At 42.4% G+C, this 21,006-nt stretch overlaps 1 protein-coding gene across 1 annotated transcript; it reads right to left on the minus strand.

Moving 5' to 3' along the window:
* Positions 1 to 129: 129 nt before the first annotated feature.
* lrrcc1 (leucine rich repeat and coiled-coil centrosomal protein 1) lies at positions 130 to 20,476 on the minus strand. Its single transcript, XM_080778598.1, has 20 exons — positions 20,221 to 20,476; positions 19,263 to 19,309; positions 18,397 to 18,602; positions 18,206 to 18,271; positions 17,906 to 18,073; positions 16,118 to 16,284; positions 15,368 to 15,574; positions 15,015 to 15,208; positions 12,877 to 13,033; positions 12,509 to 12,657; positions 10,906 to 11,110; positions 10,540 to 10,679; positions 9,616 to 9,817; positions 7,669 to 7,854; positions 7,132 to 7,306; positions 5,761 to 5,924; positions 1,390 to 1,598; positions 965 to 1,102; positions 609 to 744; positions 130 to 485 (listed from the first exon to the last, which is right to left on the minus strand). Exons 2-20 carry the CDS (start codon positions 19,304 to 19,306, stop codon positions 369 to 371), a joined length of 3,030 nt encoding a protein of 1,009 aa, XP_080634724.1. The 5' UTR covers positions 19,307 to 19,309; positions 20,221 to 20,476; the 3' UTR covers positions 130 to 368.
* Between the last annotated feature and the right edge of the window lie 530 nt (positions 20,477 to 21,006).

Genomic DNA, 21,006 nt, shown 5'->3' on the forward strand with positions numbered 1-21,006 from the left:
ATAATTATTCATTGTAAAAATAATTATAATGCATTCGTACAGTTAGTGATACATATTAACTTTAACGACAACTGGGCTGTAGTAATAAAAACGGGTCAAATATAAAATTTATTCTGTAAATGACACAAATACAATAACATTTTCAGAGTTGTTCTTCCTTGGCTTAAATTCAGTTCGTTATTAAATTATTAAATCTTTACTAGAGAGTAATGTACACGGTGTACTAAAATACACCAACAATAATTCAATTTCAGAAATAGAAACATAATAAATAAATAGACAACCATCTTTCACAGGTTCACTATTCATATAAGATCAACAATTGTGGCATATTTAGTGATTTGAGACTAAACTGTAATTTTGTCATTTCACATGTCAAAAGTTTTTAAAACTGTAGTGAGACGTCTCATCTTCTCCTCCATAATTTTCTTATTCGTTTCTGTCTCTTCCAGGAGCTGACGCATCTCCTCTTCAACTTCAAACACCTGAGGAACACACACACACACACACACAAGCTGCTACAAAGAAAGCGAACACATTTTGTGGTGACATTGCATCACATAACTGAACCCAAATAATACTTGTGTTTACGTAAGGCATTATCATACCATCTGATTGGCTTGTTCAATCCGTTTCTGTTTGTCATTGGCAAGTTGTAAGAGCTCAGCTTGGTGAGAGGCCTGCATAGACTCCAGCTGTCGACGGAATGCATCGTCCACGCAGTGTAACTTCTCCACTGCAACTCTTAAGAGGCACAGGAGAAACAATTAATTTGTGATTTTAACAAGAAATAGCACATGACTAATGTGTACAGATTTATGCCTTTTAGCCTCTGCAAATAAAGGCAGTGGCCACTATTAAGTAAGAGGAAATATGGTATATAATATATAGGTATACTGGTGAACATAAATACCGGTTTTGTAAATATTACATAATAAATATGGTAGAAATTCTGTGAGCCTACTTGTGGGCTTCTGTTGCTTTGTTCCTTTCCTCTACCAATGAGCGTTCCTTGGAGTCAAAGTTCTCCTTCATGCGCTTCACCTGGCTCTCCAGATGGGTCAACAGCTCTGCCTTCCCCTGCCACTTCTTACTGGAAGCACTGGGAGCACAGACACACACCACAAATGTTATACAGTATGAAAGATTATAGTACTGAAGTCTGACGCCCTGTGGACGATTTTTTCCCCCATTCAAATATCCAATATATACATTAAATCACGTAAATCACAAACTGTTATTTACTCATATGGTAAGAACTTAGCATCAACAGGCACTGAGAAAGTACAAATTAAGAAAGAAAATGAAAAGGCCGCCTACAAATCGACTACATTTCTCAGGCATAAGGGTGTGTGTGACTGTGTGACTGTGTGTGTGTCTGTCTCTTGCCTGTAGACACGGTGGGCCTCCACCAGCTCCAGCTCCTTGTCCTCTAGCTGTTGTTTGAGCTCCTCCTTGCGCAGGCAGAGCTGCTCCACCCGCTCCCTGAGCTCCGTCAGTGGCGCCGTCTCCTCCTCCAGCTGCTGGCGGAACCTCCTCTGGGCCTGGACAGACTCCTCGCGCAACCTCCGGATCTGCTCGTCGCGCTCCTGCACGGCCTTAAGGAGGGAGAGAGAGAGACACCCACACACAGAGAGGAAGAGAGAGAGGAAGTGGAAGGATTCATTCATTCAATTCAATAGTTTGTTGTGAGAGAAAAACACAGTTGACTTTTCTTGTGACTTCTGGGGCGATATAACATCATGGAAAACAAAGGTAATGGATCGCACACAGTGGTACTGGTAAGAGTACATTTCAATTCTATTTATTTTCTACATAAGAGACATAATTTACTCTTGCCACTGTGTGCGATCCATTACCTTTGTGTGACGGTTCCCTATATTGTGTTATATGTATATTACTCTATAGTTGTCTGGTTTAGGTATATGTTGTGTTTACGGTTTGCCCTATAGTAACCTCTGTTCTTTGTATCCAATAGGATTGGGGAGCAGAGCTAGACATGATGTTCAGCCTAAGTGGCTCGCACCTGGGCCCGGGTGTCGACGCCCTATAAATGCCTGCTTCCCCAGTCCTTCCCCAGATCTGTTCTTTTCATTTGCCTCCTGCACTCCACCATGCACACTTCTCAACATTTATGTTAATCCATACAACACGCACACACATACATTTCACTCATGCATACACGCACTACACCACTGACTACTGATCTCCACACTTCATCGGTTCCATCATGATTTGTTCCTTAATTTACAGTTTTGTTTAGTTAATACATTCTATTTCTTTGGTCAACTGCGTCTCCCCTGTTTTTTGTTGTGTATCTTGGCACCCCCTAGGCCAGGTACATAACAAAATGGGGGCTCTGTCCGCTTGAATTTTGAATAGTTGTGCAGGAAGTTTGGAGAGTCAAGTGACTCGCCCTTCTGCCTTTTGTTCTGCGCTTTTGTGAATTGAGTGAAATCATTTGGGAACCATTCCGGGGGTTTCCTTGTCCATGTGGTCGACACTACAGTCCGGTGAGTACAAAGCGATGTTTACTTCAGCGTACACGCTTGGGTACTTGGACTTTGGGAGATGCAGTTGATTTGTTTGATTATTTGAATTTGTTAAGACATTTGGGTATTTTGCAATTTGATTAAGTTTGTGCTAGTGGGGAGGTTTTTTCCTGGAATTTGTGCTGCTAATGTTAAAAAAACAACAAAAACAAAGTTTGCCTTGCTGGTTTGGTCTTTTGTATGGTTACAAGTGTCTCTGGTAGGTGCGTTTAGCTTCTGGGTATAGAAAGTAGCTCGCTGGGTCTAGGCCGGGGGGTGGTTTATGTGCAAGGTGCGGCTGTAGCGGCTGTGCGTACGCACGGTCGTCTCGGGGGCACAGCTGAGGGGTGCATGCGGGTCGCCAGTTTCTGGTTGCCCTCCCTGCCTTTCGGTATCAGCTAGGCCTTTGCGGTGGCCTTCAGTGCATAAATACCTTCCGCAAACCGGCATGAAGACGGGTGGAGTTTAGCTTGGGATTATATAGTCTAGAGGGGCACTTGTACATTTGTTTTGTTTTAACCAGCTGGGGGACTTTCTGAGCGCACATAGCCAGGATGGTTACGCTAGAGGCATTTGTGGCTTGTCCTTCTGAAGAGCTGTTAATGCAATGCACCAAAGACCAACTAATTAAAATAGCAGATCATTATAGAATTAAACTTGATTCAAACGACAAGAAGACAAAGGAATCCGTTCAAGGTGTGTTGAGGCACCATTTGTTTGAAGAGAAGGAGTTTTCAGAGTCAGAGAAGGTGTTTACTCCGTTAAACGCTGCATCGGCGGTGCCTACGGTAGTGATGTCAGGGACAGGTTTAACTTTCGAACAACAGAAAGAGTTAATGTTGTTGCAGGCTAAAATAATGGCTGACGCCGCTGAGGCGCAATATAAAATTGAGAAAATGAAACATGATGCTGAACAGGTTAAATGGCAAGTAGAGCAGAACAGGCTGGACCTAATAAGGGACGGTAAGATTTCAGTTGCTGCACAAGTATCTACTACAGAACCTGCAGAGTCCGCAGGGGGTTTTGATATCAGTGGAAATCTACGTCTGGTGCCCAAGTTTTCTGAACGTGATCCCGAGGCATTTTTTGCCATGTTTGAGCGGGTGGCCGACGTGCGTAGATGGCCTGACTCGGCGCGCACGTTGATGTTGCATTGTGTCTTGACAGGCAGGGCGCAAGAGGTTTTTTCAGCTATGACTGTTGCTGACAGCCAGAATTATGGTCTTGTTAAGACCGCGGTGCTAAAGTCGTACGAGTGTGTCCCCGAGGCATATCGACAGCGCTTCAGGTTTTGGAAGAAACATGACAAGCAGAGTCATTTGGAATTTGCACGTGATTTGACTACTAGTTTTACCCGCTGGTGCAACGCCGCGGAGGTAACTGATTTTGACGAGCTATGTGATTTGATGATTTTGGAGCAGTTTAAGAATTCTGTTCCTGCTCGAGTGGCGACTTATATCAGTGAGCAGAAGGCGCGCAACGCATCGGCTGCGGCAGCACTCGCTGATGATTATGTCCTGCACCGTGACCGTGGAGAGTTTATGCCTGGCGGTGGCGAGTCTCATGGCCGTTATGATAAACCTCGTCCTGTTGAAAAGGACACTAACGGTAATATGCATGAGGAAGACAAGGTTTGCAATTACTGTCATAGGCGTGGCCACTGGAAATCTGAGTGTTTCAGGTTAAACCCCAGGACTGAATCTTTGAGCGCAGGTCATTCGCAACCAAAAGGGGCTGGCGTTGCCGCTCCAGTTAATCCGGTGTCCATTTGTGTTTCACCTAATTTCGGTCCAAATAAGGATACAGAGTTTGCAGCACTGAGATCTTACCATCCATTTATCAGGCAGGGGTCTGTGTCTTTGGTGCAAGGGGGAAAAGAAGTACCTGTAACTATTCTAAGGGATACGGGGGCTTTTAATTCATTTATTCAAACTGGTATTCTTCCGTTAAACCATGTTTCTGACACGGGTGACAAGGTGCCTGTTCGGGGCATGGACATGAATGTTTTGATGGTTCCCTTGCATAAAGTGGTGCTTAAATGTGAACTTTTTCAGGGAGAAGCAAGGCTTGCCGTGCGCCCAGCACTGCCGATTCCGGGAGTGACTCTAATCCTGGGTAACGACCTGGTTGGTGCTCAGGTGTGGGCGGGGCTTCAGCCACCAGCAATGGTGACGTCCGTTCCCATGGTAACGAGGGAAGCGGCCACTTTTCGGGCAGACGTATCTGGTCCACACACTGTGGTAAAGCAGATCTCTGATCAAAATGACAGGATTTCTACACTTAAACGTGGTAGGAAACGAAAGAAACGTAAGAAACAAACAGTTTTATTCTGGCAGCCCCACAGGTAGACAGGCCATTCTTGAGTTTTACTGAGGCCATTCCGGTCTTTGAGTACTAATGTTATTATGGGTCTTCTCTGTGGTTCATCTTTGTTTTTGACATTTCATCCCTTAAATGCTTCATGATATCAGTTGCTGGGGTGGAGACTGTTAACAAGGGGGGTTGGCCATGGTAGGAGCACTCTTAATGCTAATGTTAGTATTGGATCTATTTTAAAGCTAATTCAAGTAGTGGGTGCCGGTGTTCCCTTTGGGACCCCGTCTTTATGGGGGGGGGTGTGACGGTTCCCTATATTGTGTTATATGTATATTACTCTATAGTTGTCTGGTTTAGGTATATGTTGTGTTTACGGTTTGCCCTATAGTAACCTCTGTTCTTTGTATCCAATAGGATTGGGGAGCAGAGCTAGACATGATGTTCAGCCTAAGTGGCTCGCACCTGGGCCCGGGTGTCGACGCCCTATAAATGCCTGCTTCCCCAGTCCTTCCCCAGATCTGTTCTTTTCATTTGCCTCCTGCACTCCACCATGCACACTTCTCAACATTTATGTTAATCCATACAACACGCACACACATACATTTCACTCATGCATACACGCACTACACCACTGACTACTGATCTCCACACTTCATCGGTTCCATCATGATTTGTTCCTTAATTTACAGTTTTGTTTAGTTAATACATTCTATTTCTTTGGTCAACTGCGTCTCCCCTGTTTTTTGTTGTGTATCTTGGCACCCCCTAGGCCAGGTACATAACATTTGTTTTCCAGAAAAACACAGTTGTCATGAGGATGTCAGTGCTTTCAGGATGGAAAGCAACTATGACAAAGAGGGAAAAATTCCCAACAGAAACCTTTTGCAAGGCTCGTTGATTTTAGACTTGCTACCTCTTTCAGCTTGCGGATTGTCTCCGTCTGGTCATCAATGATCTTGGCTTTGATCCGGAGGGTGTCGTTGTCCCTCTCATTCTGTTTTTTCTGGGTCTCCAGCTCAGTGCCCAGAACCTCGATTCTGCCTTCCAGGCGACCACGGTCCTGGGCAAGTGATGCTCCTGCCAAACAGCCAGAATGTTTGGTCATTTCGGGGGGTTGTCATGTCTGTGTAGTGTGTGGTCAGTGGTGTTCCACATGACCACTAGATGGCAGCAGCAGCTCTAGCTTTTCCACCTAAGAATCTTGATAATGACACTGCAGTGCAATATCTTGAGATTTTTGCAGTGCTTTGTGGGTGCTCCAATTGCTTGTAAGAAACTCAGTGTGCCTGACTGCCTGTGGCCGATATGAACTAGAGCAGTGCAAATGTGTGTGACAAGAGAGACGGCAAGTTCTTTAACTACCATGATTATTAATGAAGTCGCTTTTACATGTTTATTGTGCTCATGTAGCCTTTTATACATGTCATACATTGTGTGTTTTATATTATTACAATGTATGAGAATGTATGTAAAAAAATAAATCACACCTGTGTGATGTGAGGGGCACTCTAATCATCGTACATCATCAAGAATGGTGGTTCCTTATTGGCCAATGGTTCCCACTGACATACATATGCCGTAAATTCTCCATTTATTGTGAATGGCATTTAATGTTTGTGTTCAGACAACACAAACATTAAACACTATAGATGCATACAAAAATGCATTTGAGGAAGATGCACTTGTCTGCCACCACTCACAGTGTGTCTCCCAGCCAGGGAAGCCTCCTAGGGCCTCCCAGTGACATGAAAAACAGAGAACATCAAAGCTTCTCGCCTGTTTTAAACGGAGTGAGAACTCAGCCGGTACGTCACCACCTGAGACTATCTGACCTGTGATCGATGGCATACTGTATTCCAGAGGCACAGAGCTTTTGTATCCCTTTTAATAGGGGCTGGACTTCTACCATTTATGCTGGAAACAGACCTGCACCTTTGCAACCCTCTGTGTGCTTCGCGCTTTTATTTCAGATAGGTCAGAGTAGAGAAACAGGAGACTATGGGCAGAGAAAGAAAGACAAAATGGGAGTCTGTTTCAAACACAGCAGTCCTCACGGTCGCAACCTGTCTGTCAGTCTGTGTGCCTGGAAATAATTTTGCAAACTGCTGGACTGATCATCATGGCCAAATATCTTGTACACACTGCTAGTATAGGCCACACTTCTGTGGCCTACCTCCAGTATTCCACTAATCATTTTCTCTGTGTTTTATGGGTGTGTGACTGTGTGTATGTGTGTGTGTAAACATATGTATATTTATTTTTGATTAGTGAGCTGTGTTCATACCTTGCTGTGCGAGCTCCTGGCCCCATATCTTCCTCTCGGCTCGGAGGCCATCTATGACTGACTCCTGGGCTGTGAGCTGGGTTAGCAAACGTGATTTGTCCTTCTTCAGCAATTCTAGCTGCAGGCCAAGGCGGCTATCTTGCGCCGCCGCGGCTTCTAGGGGCCGCAGACGGCCCTGATGAACAGACGGCAGCAAACATTAACTGAGATCGATGGCTCACAGATGGACAATTATTCAAATGGTCTTTTTGATGGCATCTATTCTAGATATTGAAGAGACTGTAACAGAGATAATTAAAGACAGAAGAAGCTGTTGGGTGGAAACCTTGTACTGTATGTCCAAAACGGTTTGTTGATTATTATTTCAAAAAGTTGTGAAAATAGCTGTGTGACGCGTTGTGAGCATGGAGATCTGCAATTTTGGAATATGGAGTTGACAGGTTAGCTTAAAAAGGTTAGTCTTTGTTACCAAAGGGTAAGACATATTTGTAGTACTAAAGGTACTGCAAGAACAAATGCACTGCAGTCTCACTATACCTTCAGTTCAGTAACAACATCTCTCTTGGCTTTGATAAGGTCAGTGATGCGGCTCTTCTGCTCTTTGACCATGGCTGTGAGCTCCTGCACCAAGGAGGCAGACTGCTTCTCCCTCTGGTGGGACAAGTCGAGGGCTGTCTTGAGCTTCGACAGCTCACTGCCCAACTGGTCGCACACCTCTTTCACCTGTACACAGCATAGGCGAGAAGTGGGGGTCAACATACACAGCTAAATCCTGCAGTAATTTAAATGCAAATTGAGTTGCACATATATAAAACACTGAGGAATGTACCGTGTACAAGGCCACAAAAAAGTTTAAAACAACAAGAAAATAATATTTGGTCCCGTCAAAAGTGTGTCAACCGACCAACAATTTAATCAGTCAGTGACAAATTTGAGATCCCACAGAATGTCTAGTTTAATTGGTTTAGCGGAGGCAATCTGTAAAAAGTCACATGAATTTGAGTGGCAATCTGTATCTCCTTCACACTCTGCGAGGTTAAAAGTTTCAGAGATAAAGCGCATCAAATTGCTCCGACATTAGCACTGAGAAATGAAATTACAATTCTTGCAGAGTGCAAAATTAAATGAGTGAAAGTATCACGGTAAAACAGACCGATTCAATCTAATCCTTTTATATCGAAATTGTCCTGCGGCAATGACTGACTTATCCAGTCAAATTATCCTTACTCATTCATAGCCCTCGTCTATGAGCTGGATGAAAAGAATATACCTATAGGGAATTAAGTCATTTGCAACCTTTTTGACAGTCATTTCTCCACAAGAATTCAAACATGGTTTTACTTAAATTGTGAAAATGGCCAATCTGCAATTACTTAAATTGTGAAAATGGCCAATCTGCAATTGTTATCTACCTCTACAAAGGTTCTAGGGGGTCCCCAGCAAAATGAGTTAACAATGAACAGCAGGGGTGCCCAATATAGATCGTGATCACAAAGGCTGTGCAGGTAGATCACATGACATGCCCTTAAAGAATATTTAATTTAAAAAAAAGATATATATATTTTTGGCATATGCCACTTAAATTAAGGTGGCTTGATTTAAAAGGGCATGTGAGCTCAAACCCAAAGATGTTGATATTGATTTTGTATTCATCTTTAGGGCCCCAAATCACACCTTAGAAAGCACAAGTGTATTTCAAACACAAAGTGTTTTTTGACTGGGAAGTCATATTTTAACAGCAGAAACAGCAGAATCTTTAGGGCCCCTAATCACACCTTAGAAAGCACTAGTGTCTATTAGAAACACATAGGTTCTTTGACTGGGGACTCATATTTTGACAGCAGAAACGGCATGTCATAATTTCACCTCCCTCCCTATCTAATTATTGAACAGTATTAGGATGTTGATATTCATTTTGTATCCATCCTTAGGGCCCCAAATCACACCTTAGAAAGCATGAGTGTCTTTAAAACAGTGTTTTTGACTGGGAGGTCATATTTTGACAGCAGAAACTGCCTGTCATAACCCCACCTCCCTATCTAATTATTGGACAGTATTAGGATGTTGATATTCATTTTGTATTCATCCTTGGGGCCCCAAATCATACCCTAGAAAGCATGAGTGTCTATTTAAAACACAGGTTTTTTTTGACTGCCATGTCTACATTATCTACAAAGTGGGGTCCATGGACCCCCAGGGATCCTTGAAAAGGTCCCAGGGGGTCCCCAGCAAAATTAGTTAAGTATAGCAACACAAAGAATTTAACCACTATAACCTTATTTTATACTTTGGCTATTCAATAATCAATCTCCAAGTTCACAGTGCAACAAGTTACGAAGCGCTGTGAGCTTATGGATCTGCTATATATGAAAAATTCGAAATAATTTGACCAAATACATGTTAATGTGGGGTTCCATGGCATGAAAAAGAACCACCGGTCTACAACACAGTTTGAAAGGCTGATGTCTCTACTCTTGTCCAGACCTCAGAGAAGCGAGTAGCCTCGATGGTTAGCGCCATGCGGAACTCATCCTCCAGGGCGGCGTACTGCTTCCTGCCCTCTGCGAGTCTCTCCTCCAGCTCTGCTGCCCGGCGGTCATGTCTCTGTTCCACTGAAACCACCTCGTTCGCCACCGCTTCACGGAACTCTGCCCCGCTAGGTGTTAACCGCGCCTCCAGCGCTTTTCTGTGGAGCCAACAGCAGCAGGGATGGACAATGTTCACACCTGGACACTTTGCCAATTTTAAAATGACTGCAGATAAGTGTACTGTATGTCTTATGTTATTTTAGCTATTGAAAAATAGCAGATCTACAAGCTCATGTAGGTCTGCTACTTTTTTTTTATCGTGAAAATGCGGCACAAATCATTGAATATATATTATTTCAGAAGACTTTTATTTCGACGTCAGGCCTAAATGGGTTAAAAAAAGATGTGCAACAGCAATTCCTATTTGATTGTTTAAGTTAAAAAACAGACTATAAAATGAAGAAACCGGGAACTGGTATTTTATTCCTCATTGGGTTGACCAATCCGAACTTGCACATGGGTTTTTGGGAACAGTCCTCTCAGACTATGGGATCTGTAGACGTTGGCTGCAGTCCCATAGCCCGGATGGACGGTGGGTGGACATGACGTGTGTAGAGTGGACTAGTGAATAATGGCTGAGCAGTTTGTTATGAAATGAGATATGGCTCTTGTGAAAAGTTAAACACCTGGTATTAAAAAAGATCATAGCATGTGACGCGAGTAATAAATACTAGCGACATTTTGTTGAAATTATTACTTATCGTGAGTGAGTTCCTCACAAAACAGTCATATTTTAGAGAAAGTAATTAATCATACTTTTTAAACCTTGACATCAGATTTTCTGTTTACCAGACTGATTGTATATCATTTTGACGTGCACCTGTGTTCTTGCTCCCTGGATGCCAGCAGTTCGTGGACTTGCTGCAGCTTGTCTTTGTGCTGGCGAACAGAGGCTCTCTGAAGATCCACTTCTCTCTTCAGAGCTGATGCCCTGTTCCCCAGCTCCTGAGTCCGTTTCATCTGAAAGGTCAAAAACAACACCGGTCTTATCTGCTGTCATTTAAATGTTAAGTTCCCACAACAATTTAGAGCGAGAATTGGCATACTTTGGGCACATTTATGAAAGGCGATTAATCATAATCACACTGTGCTAAAAGTGAGAAAACACATATCCTTTAAGACGTTCAGAGAAAAGTGTTATTAAGTACATTAAAGTATCAACAGCTGCGAAGCTAGTGCTGCTAACCTCCTCTGCCTGTTGGCGTGCCCCGAGAGCCTCTCCATGGGAGATGGTGTCCTCCAGGCTGCGCAGTGCCCTCTTGTGTTGCTCCTCATTGTCACGGGCCTGCCCCAGCTGCTGGGCCGAGGACTGACACCTACCCTCCATCTCCTCTATACGGCTCTGTAGGCCGGAGTGCTCCGACCTCTCCTTTAGCAACAACTCTTTAAGCCTGGAAGAGTAGGAGGAAATATGACCTTTAACAAGACAAGAGGTGACACTCTAACATAGACTTGATTTTGGGGGGGTATACTTTTCCAAGCACCACGATAAGAAGAGTAGTGTCCATATTAAAAAAATAAGCAACATTGTAAAGTGAGTGTAAAGTATTCTCTGATTCAAACGTAAACTACCGGTAAGATGGGAAAGTTAATGGAATGGAAAGGGATTTATAAAAGTATCGAACGGAAAGACAGGATGGAAAGAAACTGAGCACGCTCTTGCCTAATAGGCATATGGGAGCTGTGAGTCAATGACCTCCTCATGCAGTATGAGCTCTTTAAATGTTCCATGAGCCACGAGATAAAGAGTTAACAGCTCGATATCTTTAGACCACTGTAGCAGGAGTGGCAATTAAGATGGATTCATCTGTCACACATATGGCTGTCACCAACTCTCTAATTGCTGTCATGATGACAATTTATCTAAGCAAGGGGGGCAGTGCAAGCAATACCAGAGCACAATACAATACATCCACTGTACACACACGGCTCCCTGTCTTTATCTTCACAGAGGAGTGACACTTTAGCACTCCAGGGTCTGACATATTTGGATGAGACGGTGATATTTGGAGGAACTTAATTATACATAATCATACCCTGTGGCTTAAATAAAAAGATACAGGCTCAGCCAGACTGAATAGATGATTTGCCTTTTTTTGTGCTAAATATCACAGGAAACTGCCTTCATGCTTAATTTGTTGGGGTAATGGATGGAAAGTGGACGGCTGAGGAGTTTTTCGGCAGCGATGCTAAGGAATGTTAATGGCAGGCTGGATAGATATTCATTATTCAGAAACAGATGGCGAGACTCAGCCTCACGAGAGATAAATACAAAAGGATGAGGAGGGGATAGAGAATCCATTATAAAGTAGACCTCTATAAAAACAACACAGATTAGTTCAAAGATTTCCTGTTCCCTTAAAGCATCTATTTCAAATATATGGTCTTGAAACTCTCCTGTGTGTGTGATCCAACACGTAAATGGCGCAATTCTACAAAGTGCTTTACAACACAGGCATTCAGACATCAACGGTAGACGGGGGGAGGGGGGTGAAACGTTTAGCACCCTGAGCTGGAGTCGAACCCCGATCTCCAACTCGGTAGACAAGGCAAGCAACAAGGCGCGCCAGTTACAGCCGGGTCTTTCGCAGGGTCGTTACACTGGCATACCAATAGTCTGACATACGTGGCCGGTTAAGACTCACCCGTGGCTCCGACATACGTGGCCGGTTAAGACTCACCCTTGTCTTCCGCGTGCGGTTAGGGTCAGGGTGTCTCACTATTGTGTGTCGGACTGTCAGGAAGTCGGACTAAAGATATGCATGCACCCGCGTTCCGTGTGCGCGTACCTGTCTGTGGTGTGCAAGGCCAGGCTCTGGAGGTCTTTCTCCTCACTGGCTCTGGTCTGCAGGTTATTCATCTGCTCTGTAAGCTTCCTCACAGCCTGTTCTGCCTTCCAGCGCCTCTCCCTCTCCTGGTCACGCTCCTCCACAATTGTCTAGTGTACACATACAACCACACAATAAGTAAAATATATAATTATGTCTTTATGTCCACCTTAACCCCCTTAGAAGTCTGATTCCAGGAAATTTAAAAAATATACAAAAGAATTAGGGTTCACTGTGGAACAGTAAGTATTGAGATAACAATTGTGACAATATTGAGAACAGCGGATATCATATTAACACCATTTAGTTACAGTTTATCTCCTTAGTACCCTGTAGGTTTCCTCCTCCACGGTGGGCTTGGTGCTCCTGGCCCCTGGGGCCCGGCTAACTACCAAGGGGCCCCTTCTCACTGGTCCCGCTGTGTCTAAATGCCCAGGGGCCTCTGTCTTCCTCTTGGGTCCCTTCCGTTTCTGATTCTCTTGATCACTGCACATAAAACAAACAAACAATTTGAGTGAGCTTAAAAAAAAGAAAGAAAACATAAATTATTTACCGGTAAGTAGAAATCCGCAGGCAAATGTCTGGGTTTGTGAAGGTCAAGGCTGATAACTTGTTTAATTTCATAATCGCATAAACTTTTACCAACTCCGATTTTCGGGGCGAATGCCTCACCATCACCTTGATTTTGATGAGGACAGTCGGGAGCTCACTAAAGAAAAATTACTGCATCCTAAGCAGGTGTCATAAGTGGCTGATGAAGTAAGATGAGGGGGCAGAGCAAGGCAGTGCAGTCGTTCATCATGGGCTGGGGGAGGGCTGTAATTTCTGAGAGGAGAGATTACAACCTTGTTCCAAGAGGAGGATTTATCACCTGGTCCCTGGTGAGGGTGCAGGGGCATTCGCTCTCTCTTCAAGGTACTTGATGGGTTGATACATGCTACTACACCACACATAACGATTGGGTTTAATTATTAGCAGGTAGACCGTGCCAATTACTGGATTGTAAACATACATACATAACATACATGTGCCCACAGTTAAATCAAACTAATCAATTTGATTAGGAAAAAGACCCCTTGAGATGTACCATCTTGTTTTCGAGGGGCTCCCAACACAGATACATGTCACAATCATTATTGTACATGTAAACAGTAAAACTAAACAAATTACATACAACTAACATGGACAGGACAAAACACTAAACATTGCAAACCTTGAAAGCCTTACAGCCTCATTACGGCATTGAATCCAATCATATACTGTAACACAGTATTAAAATACTACGTCCTATACAGTGAGTGCAAAAAAATTAAATGATAATAGTAATATAAAATAATGAAATAAAGGAATAAACATGGTGAAATAATGGCATATTTACCGAAAGCAAGAACATAAAACTTTGAAGTAAGAAGTCAATGCACTTTTGAAAACTGGGAATGTTGAGATGGATCTAATGTTATTTGGTAAAGTATTCCAGTCTGTAGGGGCTTTAAAGGAAAAGGTATATTTACCAAATTCAATACTAACCAAAGGAACAGTAAAGTAAACCTGAGTTGAGTGTCTGGTACGTTGTGTTGAAGGAATAAAAGTTAAATAGCGTTTGAGGTAAATAGGATAATTGAAATAAATACATTTAAAAACCAGTTGAAGCCAGTGCATGTGTCTTGGTGTCCATTGAAGTCTGTCGTACATTATGCAACGGTGTGTGAGAAAAGGACAGCCAAGGACAAATCGACAGTGTCTATTGTATGCAGTGTTAAGTGGAACAAGATCAGATTTTGAGGCATTTTGATAAACCACATCACAATAGTCAAATAGTGGAAGTACTAATTGCAAAGCCAGTTTCTTACGTACACCGAGTGGAAAGCAGTTTCTGGATCTACTGTATATAAAGCATTTATTCCGAAGTTAACCTTTTTTAAACACATAATTAATTAATATGAGATTTGAATGCGAGTTCTGGGTCCAACCATACGGCGAGATTTAATTGATTGTAAACAAATAACCACTTTTAATAAAATAATCAATTTGCAGATGATCTACAAGCTCACAACATTTGTGCAACACAGTTGTTTGACTAAATATAAAATAGCGTACCTATTCTGGGGAGAACTTCCAGTGGAAATAGCAGATCTATAAGCTCATGGTGCTTTGCGTTGTGAGCTTGTAGGTTGTATGCTCATAGTGCTTTACGTTATGAGCTTGTAGGTTGTATTTTCAGCAAAAACATTTGGTGTAGACTAGAGGGACAAAAAGGAGGGGACACTGTATAGAACACTGGGGGACATCAGTCAACTATATATTTTTTTCCAGTCAACTATATTTTTTTCCCCCAAAAATGAATAAACAAATAGAATAATCGCTCAGAAGATAATAAATTGTTACAGCCCCTATTTCCAGATAATAATTCATCACACTGAATGGTAGATGAATCTTCTACCTCTTATCACAAACGCTTCTAAATCACCTGTCTGATCTCCTGCCTTTAGTCGCCTTGGTGATTCTCCTGACTGTCGTGGAGCGTGTTGGAATCCTGGAGCACCTCTTGTTCTCCTTCCCGCTGTCACACTCACTCTCTGACGTGTGGTCTATGTCCCTCTTGGCTTTCCGTACCATCGCATCAGAGGCGGTGGAGCTACTGGCGATATCTCTTGCAGGGTTCTGGGTGAATATTTCAGTTATAAAAGTAAACATTAGATCAAAAGGGGTTGGAATAAACAAAATGGCACACTTAATAAAATCTTGTACACTGAATGGAAACATAACGATGTAGACAGAAGCGCTTCTAATCACAGTTAATCAGCCGGGCGGTCTAAACACCTGTTGAACCAGCTGGGACACCTGGTGCTCCAGTTTCCTGATGCGGTGCTCGCTGAGGGGCTCTGTCGTAATGGCCTTGTCAGCCTGCTGTGGTTGAGAGTGCTGATGTGTGACAGCATCTGTGCCTTCTTCTGAACTGGTCAGCTGACGGAACCGGCTCAGCATCTCGTCAATGCGGGGCGTGTTGAGAGACCCATCCCCTCTAACCTACGATAAACACCACAAATGCAGCTTGTACATGGAAAAAACAGACTCTGATAAATGGGGTTGGGTGAGGGCCCTACACAATACACATGCTCATATTTATAACCAGCACACAAGAATGACTTTTCCCAATTTAGTTTGTTTTTCCTTTTTACGTTCTATAATTTTTTTTAGTCAGCTTTTGCTGTATTCTGTTAATTTTTGTATTATAAGTTAACGGAGAGAAAGAATTGTAGCCTGGTTTCCAGCCTGATTCGCTGCGTTCAAGTTTGTTTTTCCTTTTTACGTTCTATAATTCTTTTTAGTCAGCTTTTTCTGTATTCTGTTAATTTTTGTATTATAAGTTAACGGAGAGAAAGAATTGTAGCCTGGTTTCCAGCCTGATTCGCTGCGTTCCGTGATTTGTAGCGAAACAGTCTGGAAAGAGGAATTCTGTCTACCCTACAATTGGAGGTTTAAACATGTTTGGTCGAAAAACGAAACATGATTTTGCGTATCGCTTTACCATCCCAAAACCATTTTCTATACAAAACACAAGAGAACTACCAGTTCAGTGGCACTAGCATCAGAGGAGAGGAGGAACTCCACATATTCATCCAGACCCGGAATGTCACCAGGGCTGTCCAGCCCCAGAGGTGCTGGATTCCCCAGTCGGTCCAAGCCATCCATGACAGAGACCTGCGGTAATGACTGCATAACCATGTCCCTGTACCCTGCAGTAGAACAGACACTTATTAATCCGGCCACTTTTAAGTGGGCTCTCATGAATTATGACAATCACGTAACCAAGGTCACATTTATGTAGTCAGAAATATGCAGGAGCAAAGATGTCCGTTGAACTCTCACAACGCCGCTGATTTCTGTTCTTTTCTACAGTTTCACATCATGTAAGTTTGGTTTGTTACTTAAATTACATTTGTCATTCTTTCCAAAATACTATGATTTGTGACCTCCATGTTGATTTGTGAGCAACCCTGTTTACAGTAGGTCTTGTTTGTTTAAGCATTGTGTCCTTGCCAGCAGTTGGCCACAACATATGGGTGCATATTGTTTTGAACCACACCTTTCTTTTTCTATCCCACAATTTTTATAACCCAGAGTAAGGATGCGCTCTCACTGGCCAGTGCCCTTGTGCAAGGACACACTGTGATTGGCCACTAGCCACTTTGAGTGGCAGTCGGGGGAAACGCTCTCGCCAGAACATGATTTACTAATCAGGGAGGCAGTTTAGAGAACAGTATTATGTATGGATTTTGTGAGGGTACCTACCCTAGAGGCCACGGGGAAAACATGCAAACTCCACACAGAAAGCCCTTTTGCAAACCCCACCTAGGATCTTCTGAATTTGGATTTTGGTCTTCAGAAAGTTGCAGTGCACATTATATCTCTTGTCATTTATCTACATTTTCTAAGGTAACTTCTGGTTTACAAAAATGTATGACTTTACATACTGTATGTCCAATAAAATGCCTCAAACTTTGTGTCAGAATTGTAGTCAGAACTCACACTGCATCTACGCAATTCACTAGTGCAAGCACAGACATTATGATGGATAGATTAGATTGTACCCACAACAGGTACTCTGAGCTTAATCTTGAGTAATTACACTTAGGGCTTTTTCATTAATAAATAACTGCTGCCAAATCAGCTGTGTAATCAGATTCCAATTCTAGCTATAAAACAACGGCATAATCACCACCATTTTAATAAGGGCATTTTGGGGAGACCGGGGACATAATTTAGATTAGAGACTGTGATTAAGCGATGTTTCCACAGAAATAAATGTATAGAAGAGGAAGTAATCAACCCATGGGGACCTAAAGGGAGGCATTTATTAAATATGAAGATGCATGCATTGGTTATATGGCATCCCTAGCAATAAGCTTCATCAGGTCCTGAAGCAAAGTAGGTAGGTAGTAGCTTGTTGCGAACGCAGTGAGCACTTACTATGAGACCTAGCAGATCATGTCTGTGTGTCTGTCTGTCCCGCTTTTGTGCCCATATATGGAGCTGAGTGATTTGTTTGTGATTGATGCAAGTGTCACCATGACTCAGCCATAACCATATAAGGAGTCCCCAAAGCAGCTATACGTCCAAAACCCAAATATGTACGAGCTGCGTTCGCTTCCCGCGTTTGCGCGTCTTACTGGTTTATAACCTATGCGTATTTCTATCTATGGAACCTGTGACAGAGTCCGTTACTGTCGAGGGTTGCTGTAACGTATGACCGCAATCATTTTTTCGTAAAATCCAACATTACACATGATCTCTAAGCCGTAATGAAACCACCTTCAAGTGCCTTTCAAATGCTTTCGTAACATCTTTATACCGAACCTGGCATAGTGCAGAGAGGATTGTCTTTGCCATTCAGGCTCAGAGTGACTTCTCTCAAACTCTGCACTCCCAACATGCACTGCAGCAGGTGGTTGATGCTGTCCAGACGGTTGCTATGGAGACTGAGGTGCCTCAGCTTGTATTCCGTCCCATGGAGATAAAGCAAGCCTAAGGTGTGCATAAAGTTGAAAACAACATCATCGACCCGACATTTAGTTTTTAACACTTCGATCTAAACTCTAAAGAATAAATATATAAATAATGCAAAAATAACCTTTGTTCAATCGATATTCCACTCACCCGTGAGGCTGCTTATCTGATTGTAGGACAAGTTTAATCTTGTCAGGTTCACAAGGCCACTAAGTCCTTTAGTACGGCAAGAGGACAAAAACAGCTCATAAAACAGGGACAATGGTATCGAAAGTAAACACAACACACACTAATGAAGATGACCCAAAATGCTAAAACATGCTCTATCTGTCAGGACTCACCTTCAACCTTGGTGATTAAGTTGCAAGATAAATTCAAGGTTCTCAAGGATGCCAGAGAGCTAACACCCTCGATGCGCGAGACACGATTGGAGGAAAGGTCTAGGTGTCGCAGATGCCAAACTGTGGTTAGTCCCTCTATCCTTGGAATGTGGTTGCAGTGCAGATTGAGTGAAGTTATAGTGGGAGTAAGAGGAACCTCCAACAGACTAGAGAAAAAACAACAGGCAAACGCCAAACTTTGTAACAGCTGTGGTGAATAAATAGTTTAGTTTAACCACATGAACGTCCCTATCCAGGACAGGGGCATGTCATACTCATAATAGGCAAATATTTGGAGAGAACAGGCGAACGTTCAGCAACAATAGCAGATCTGCAAGCTCACATTTCACAACATGTCGCAACTAATTGTAATAATATTATGAGCTAAAGAGATTTAGTGTAGATTGAAAAAATCTAACTCGTGCGAAGTGAGGGGCGCTCTTATCTTATCATCATACATCACATTCCGTGCATCCTCAATACAGCATGTACTTTGCTCAGCCAATCAAATCATCGCTATGGGGTGATCAGCCAATCATCAGCCAATGTTTGTGTTCACACAAACCCTCAAAGCTGGGCATAGGAGGGCCCCTCAAAAAAAAGAAAGGGACCATGTGCAGTAGATACATCTGGGGGACCCCGGCCAGTCAATGAACTAAAGATTAAGATGGGTGCAGAACAGCCTCTAAATGAATACACGTCACTAGTTTTATACTTCATAGGTTTGATACAGAAATAAAGGGAATAGTACAGCAACAAATAACAATGACTCTGCAGTATTGTGATGATTGATGAAAAGGTGTCGACAAGAGGATGCAGTTGGTTACCTTGATATGCTCTTGTCAATCAGACTCAGCTCTCCATCCGCCATAACCTAATTTACAAAACTGATGTTACTTTACTTAATTAATTTTACATTACTCGTGTAGCAGATGTATCATTATTAAATAAGTTACTACAGTTTGCCTCCAGCACCTACAATACTTTAACACCATCTATCTGATATGTCTATGTATATCGTGTAATCTGTAATGTATTGTATACTTTCGATTGTATACTTTTATGAATCTGTGCTCCAAACCATGTGATCATGGTCGTGAGTTAAATAAATGATGATGATGTAACTGTTTCCACATGCAGCTGCAACACCTTGTAAATTCCATAAATTCAAATGCACATGTAATTGTTATAATATGAATGAATATGAATTATAATATAATAAGGGCTACAATCAACACCTAAACTGTACTGCATTTACAGGGTTACTAGCATGGTAGCCTTGAATGAAGACTGTCATCTTTGATCCTGGCATTTGATTTGTGTACAGTATCTCAAATGCCAGAATCGAATAATCCATCAAATACATTATGACCCAAGGCTATGCAACCATGCAGAGCTATTATGTTCAGACAGAGTTACAGGTGCTTGGCGTTGTCTGTCCAACACCACAGGGGGAAGTGGACTACTATACTCTCGTAGATTGAAACGGTCAGAATCGATCAAATACATATACTGTACGAGTCTAAATTTTAGGATAGCATGGTAGGCTATATCCGAGTGACTCAATCTGAGAAGTGTTAGATTTAGCCCTGAAAACATGACTCTCGTATGGCAGTCATGTTTTCAGGGCTATGTTAGATTGTAAAGTGAAGCAGAACTCTGACTGTTAAACAAATTTGCAGATCCTCCTTTGATCCTACTAAAACAATCTCTCGACGTTAATACGTTTTCTGTCCCATGTGTCAGTAAGAAACTGCATGTGTGCCAATTAGTTTGGGATCTTACCAACAGATGTCCATACAGAGGGGGTGACTTTACAAATGGTTTGTCAATTCCACAACAAGCTGACTAGCATGACTTGGCTAACTAAGTTTAGCCAACTCCAACATCCAACCAATAACAATAAGAAGCTATGGGCATTCCTGCGGCAAATCTCAACGATCGTCTCAAAATGCAGTCACAATATGGTTTAAAAAAAGGACATAGTATTTTACAACGACCAGTGAATCATAACTTATTGTTGTTATAGACCGCCGCTCAGGTCGAATTCGCCGCTTCAGGAATTACATAATATCCTGTTTACAATGACGTATTCAGCAGTAACTTCCGGAGCCATCAATAATTCATCATACACGCAATATTTCGTCACGGGTAGAAAGTAATATGCGGCAGCCGGCAGGCCTAGATTTTTAAATGTGTAAATAATATATAAAGATGAAGTATACCTACGTATGCAGTGGTGGCTCGTATCAATGGGCAAGTGCGGGGCTCAGCCTGGAGTAAAGATGAGAAATTATTATTAAAATGTTTTAGAATAGATACTTTTATATTCTGGTATAATCTAAAGCAGCAACAGCATCAAAAATAGTTACAAGAAAAACACAAAATAGGTCAAAATGGGCTGATCTTTTACAGCCCAAAAGGCTTCATTGTGTTGAATGATTGACAGCTGCCAAGACACGCCTGCTCAGCCCTAATGTATCAGTCCGTGAGGTCATTGGCTTTTGACCAATCACAGCACCTGTTCCGACTGCTCGTGTGTGTTTGTTTATGATGTGAAACAATGGCGGG

The sequence above is a fragment of the Protomyctophum bolini genome, assembly GCF_963924005.1.
Source record: "Protomyctophum bolini genome assembly, chromosome: 12".
Lineage (NCBI taxonomy): Eukaryota > Metazoa > Chordata > Actinopteri > Myctophiformes > Myctophidae > Protomyctophum > Protomyctophum bolini.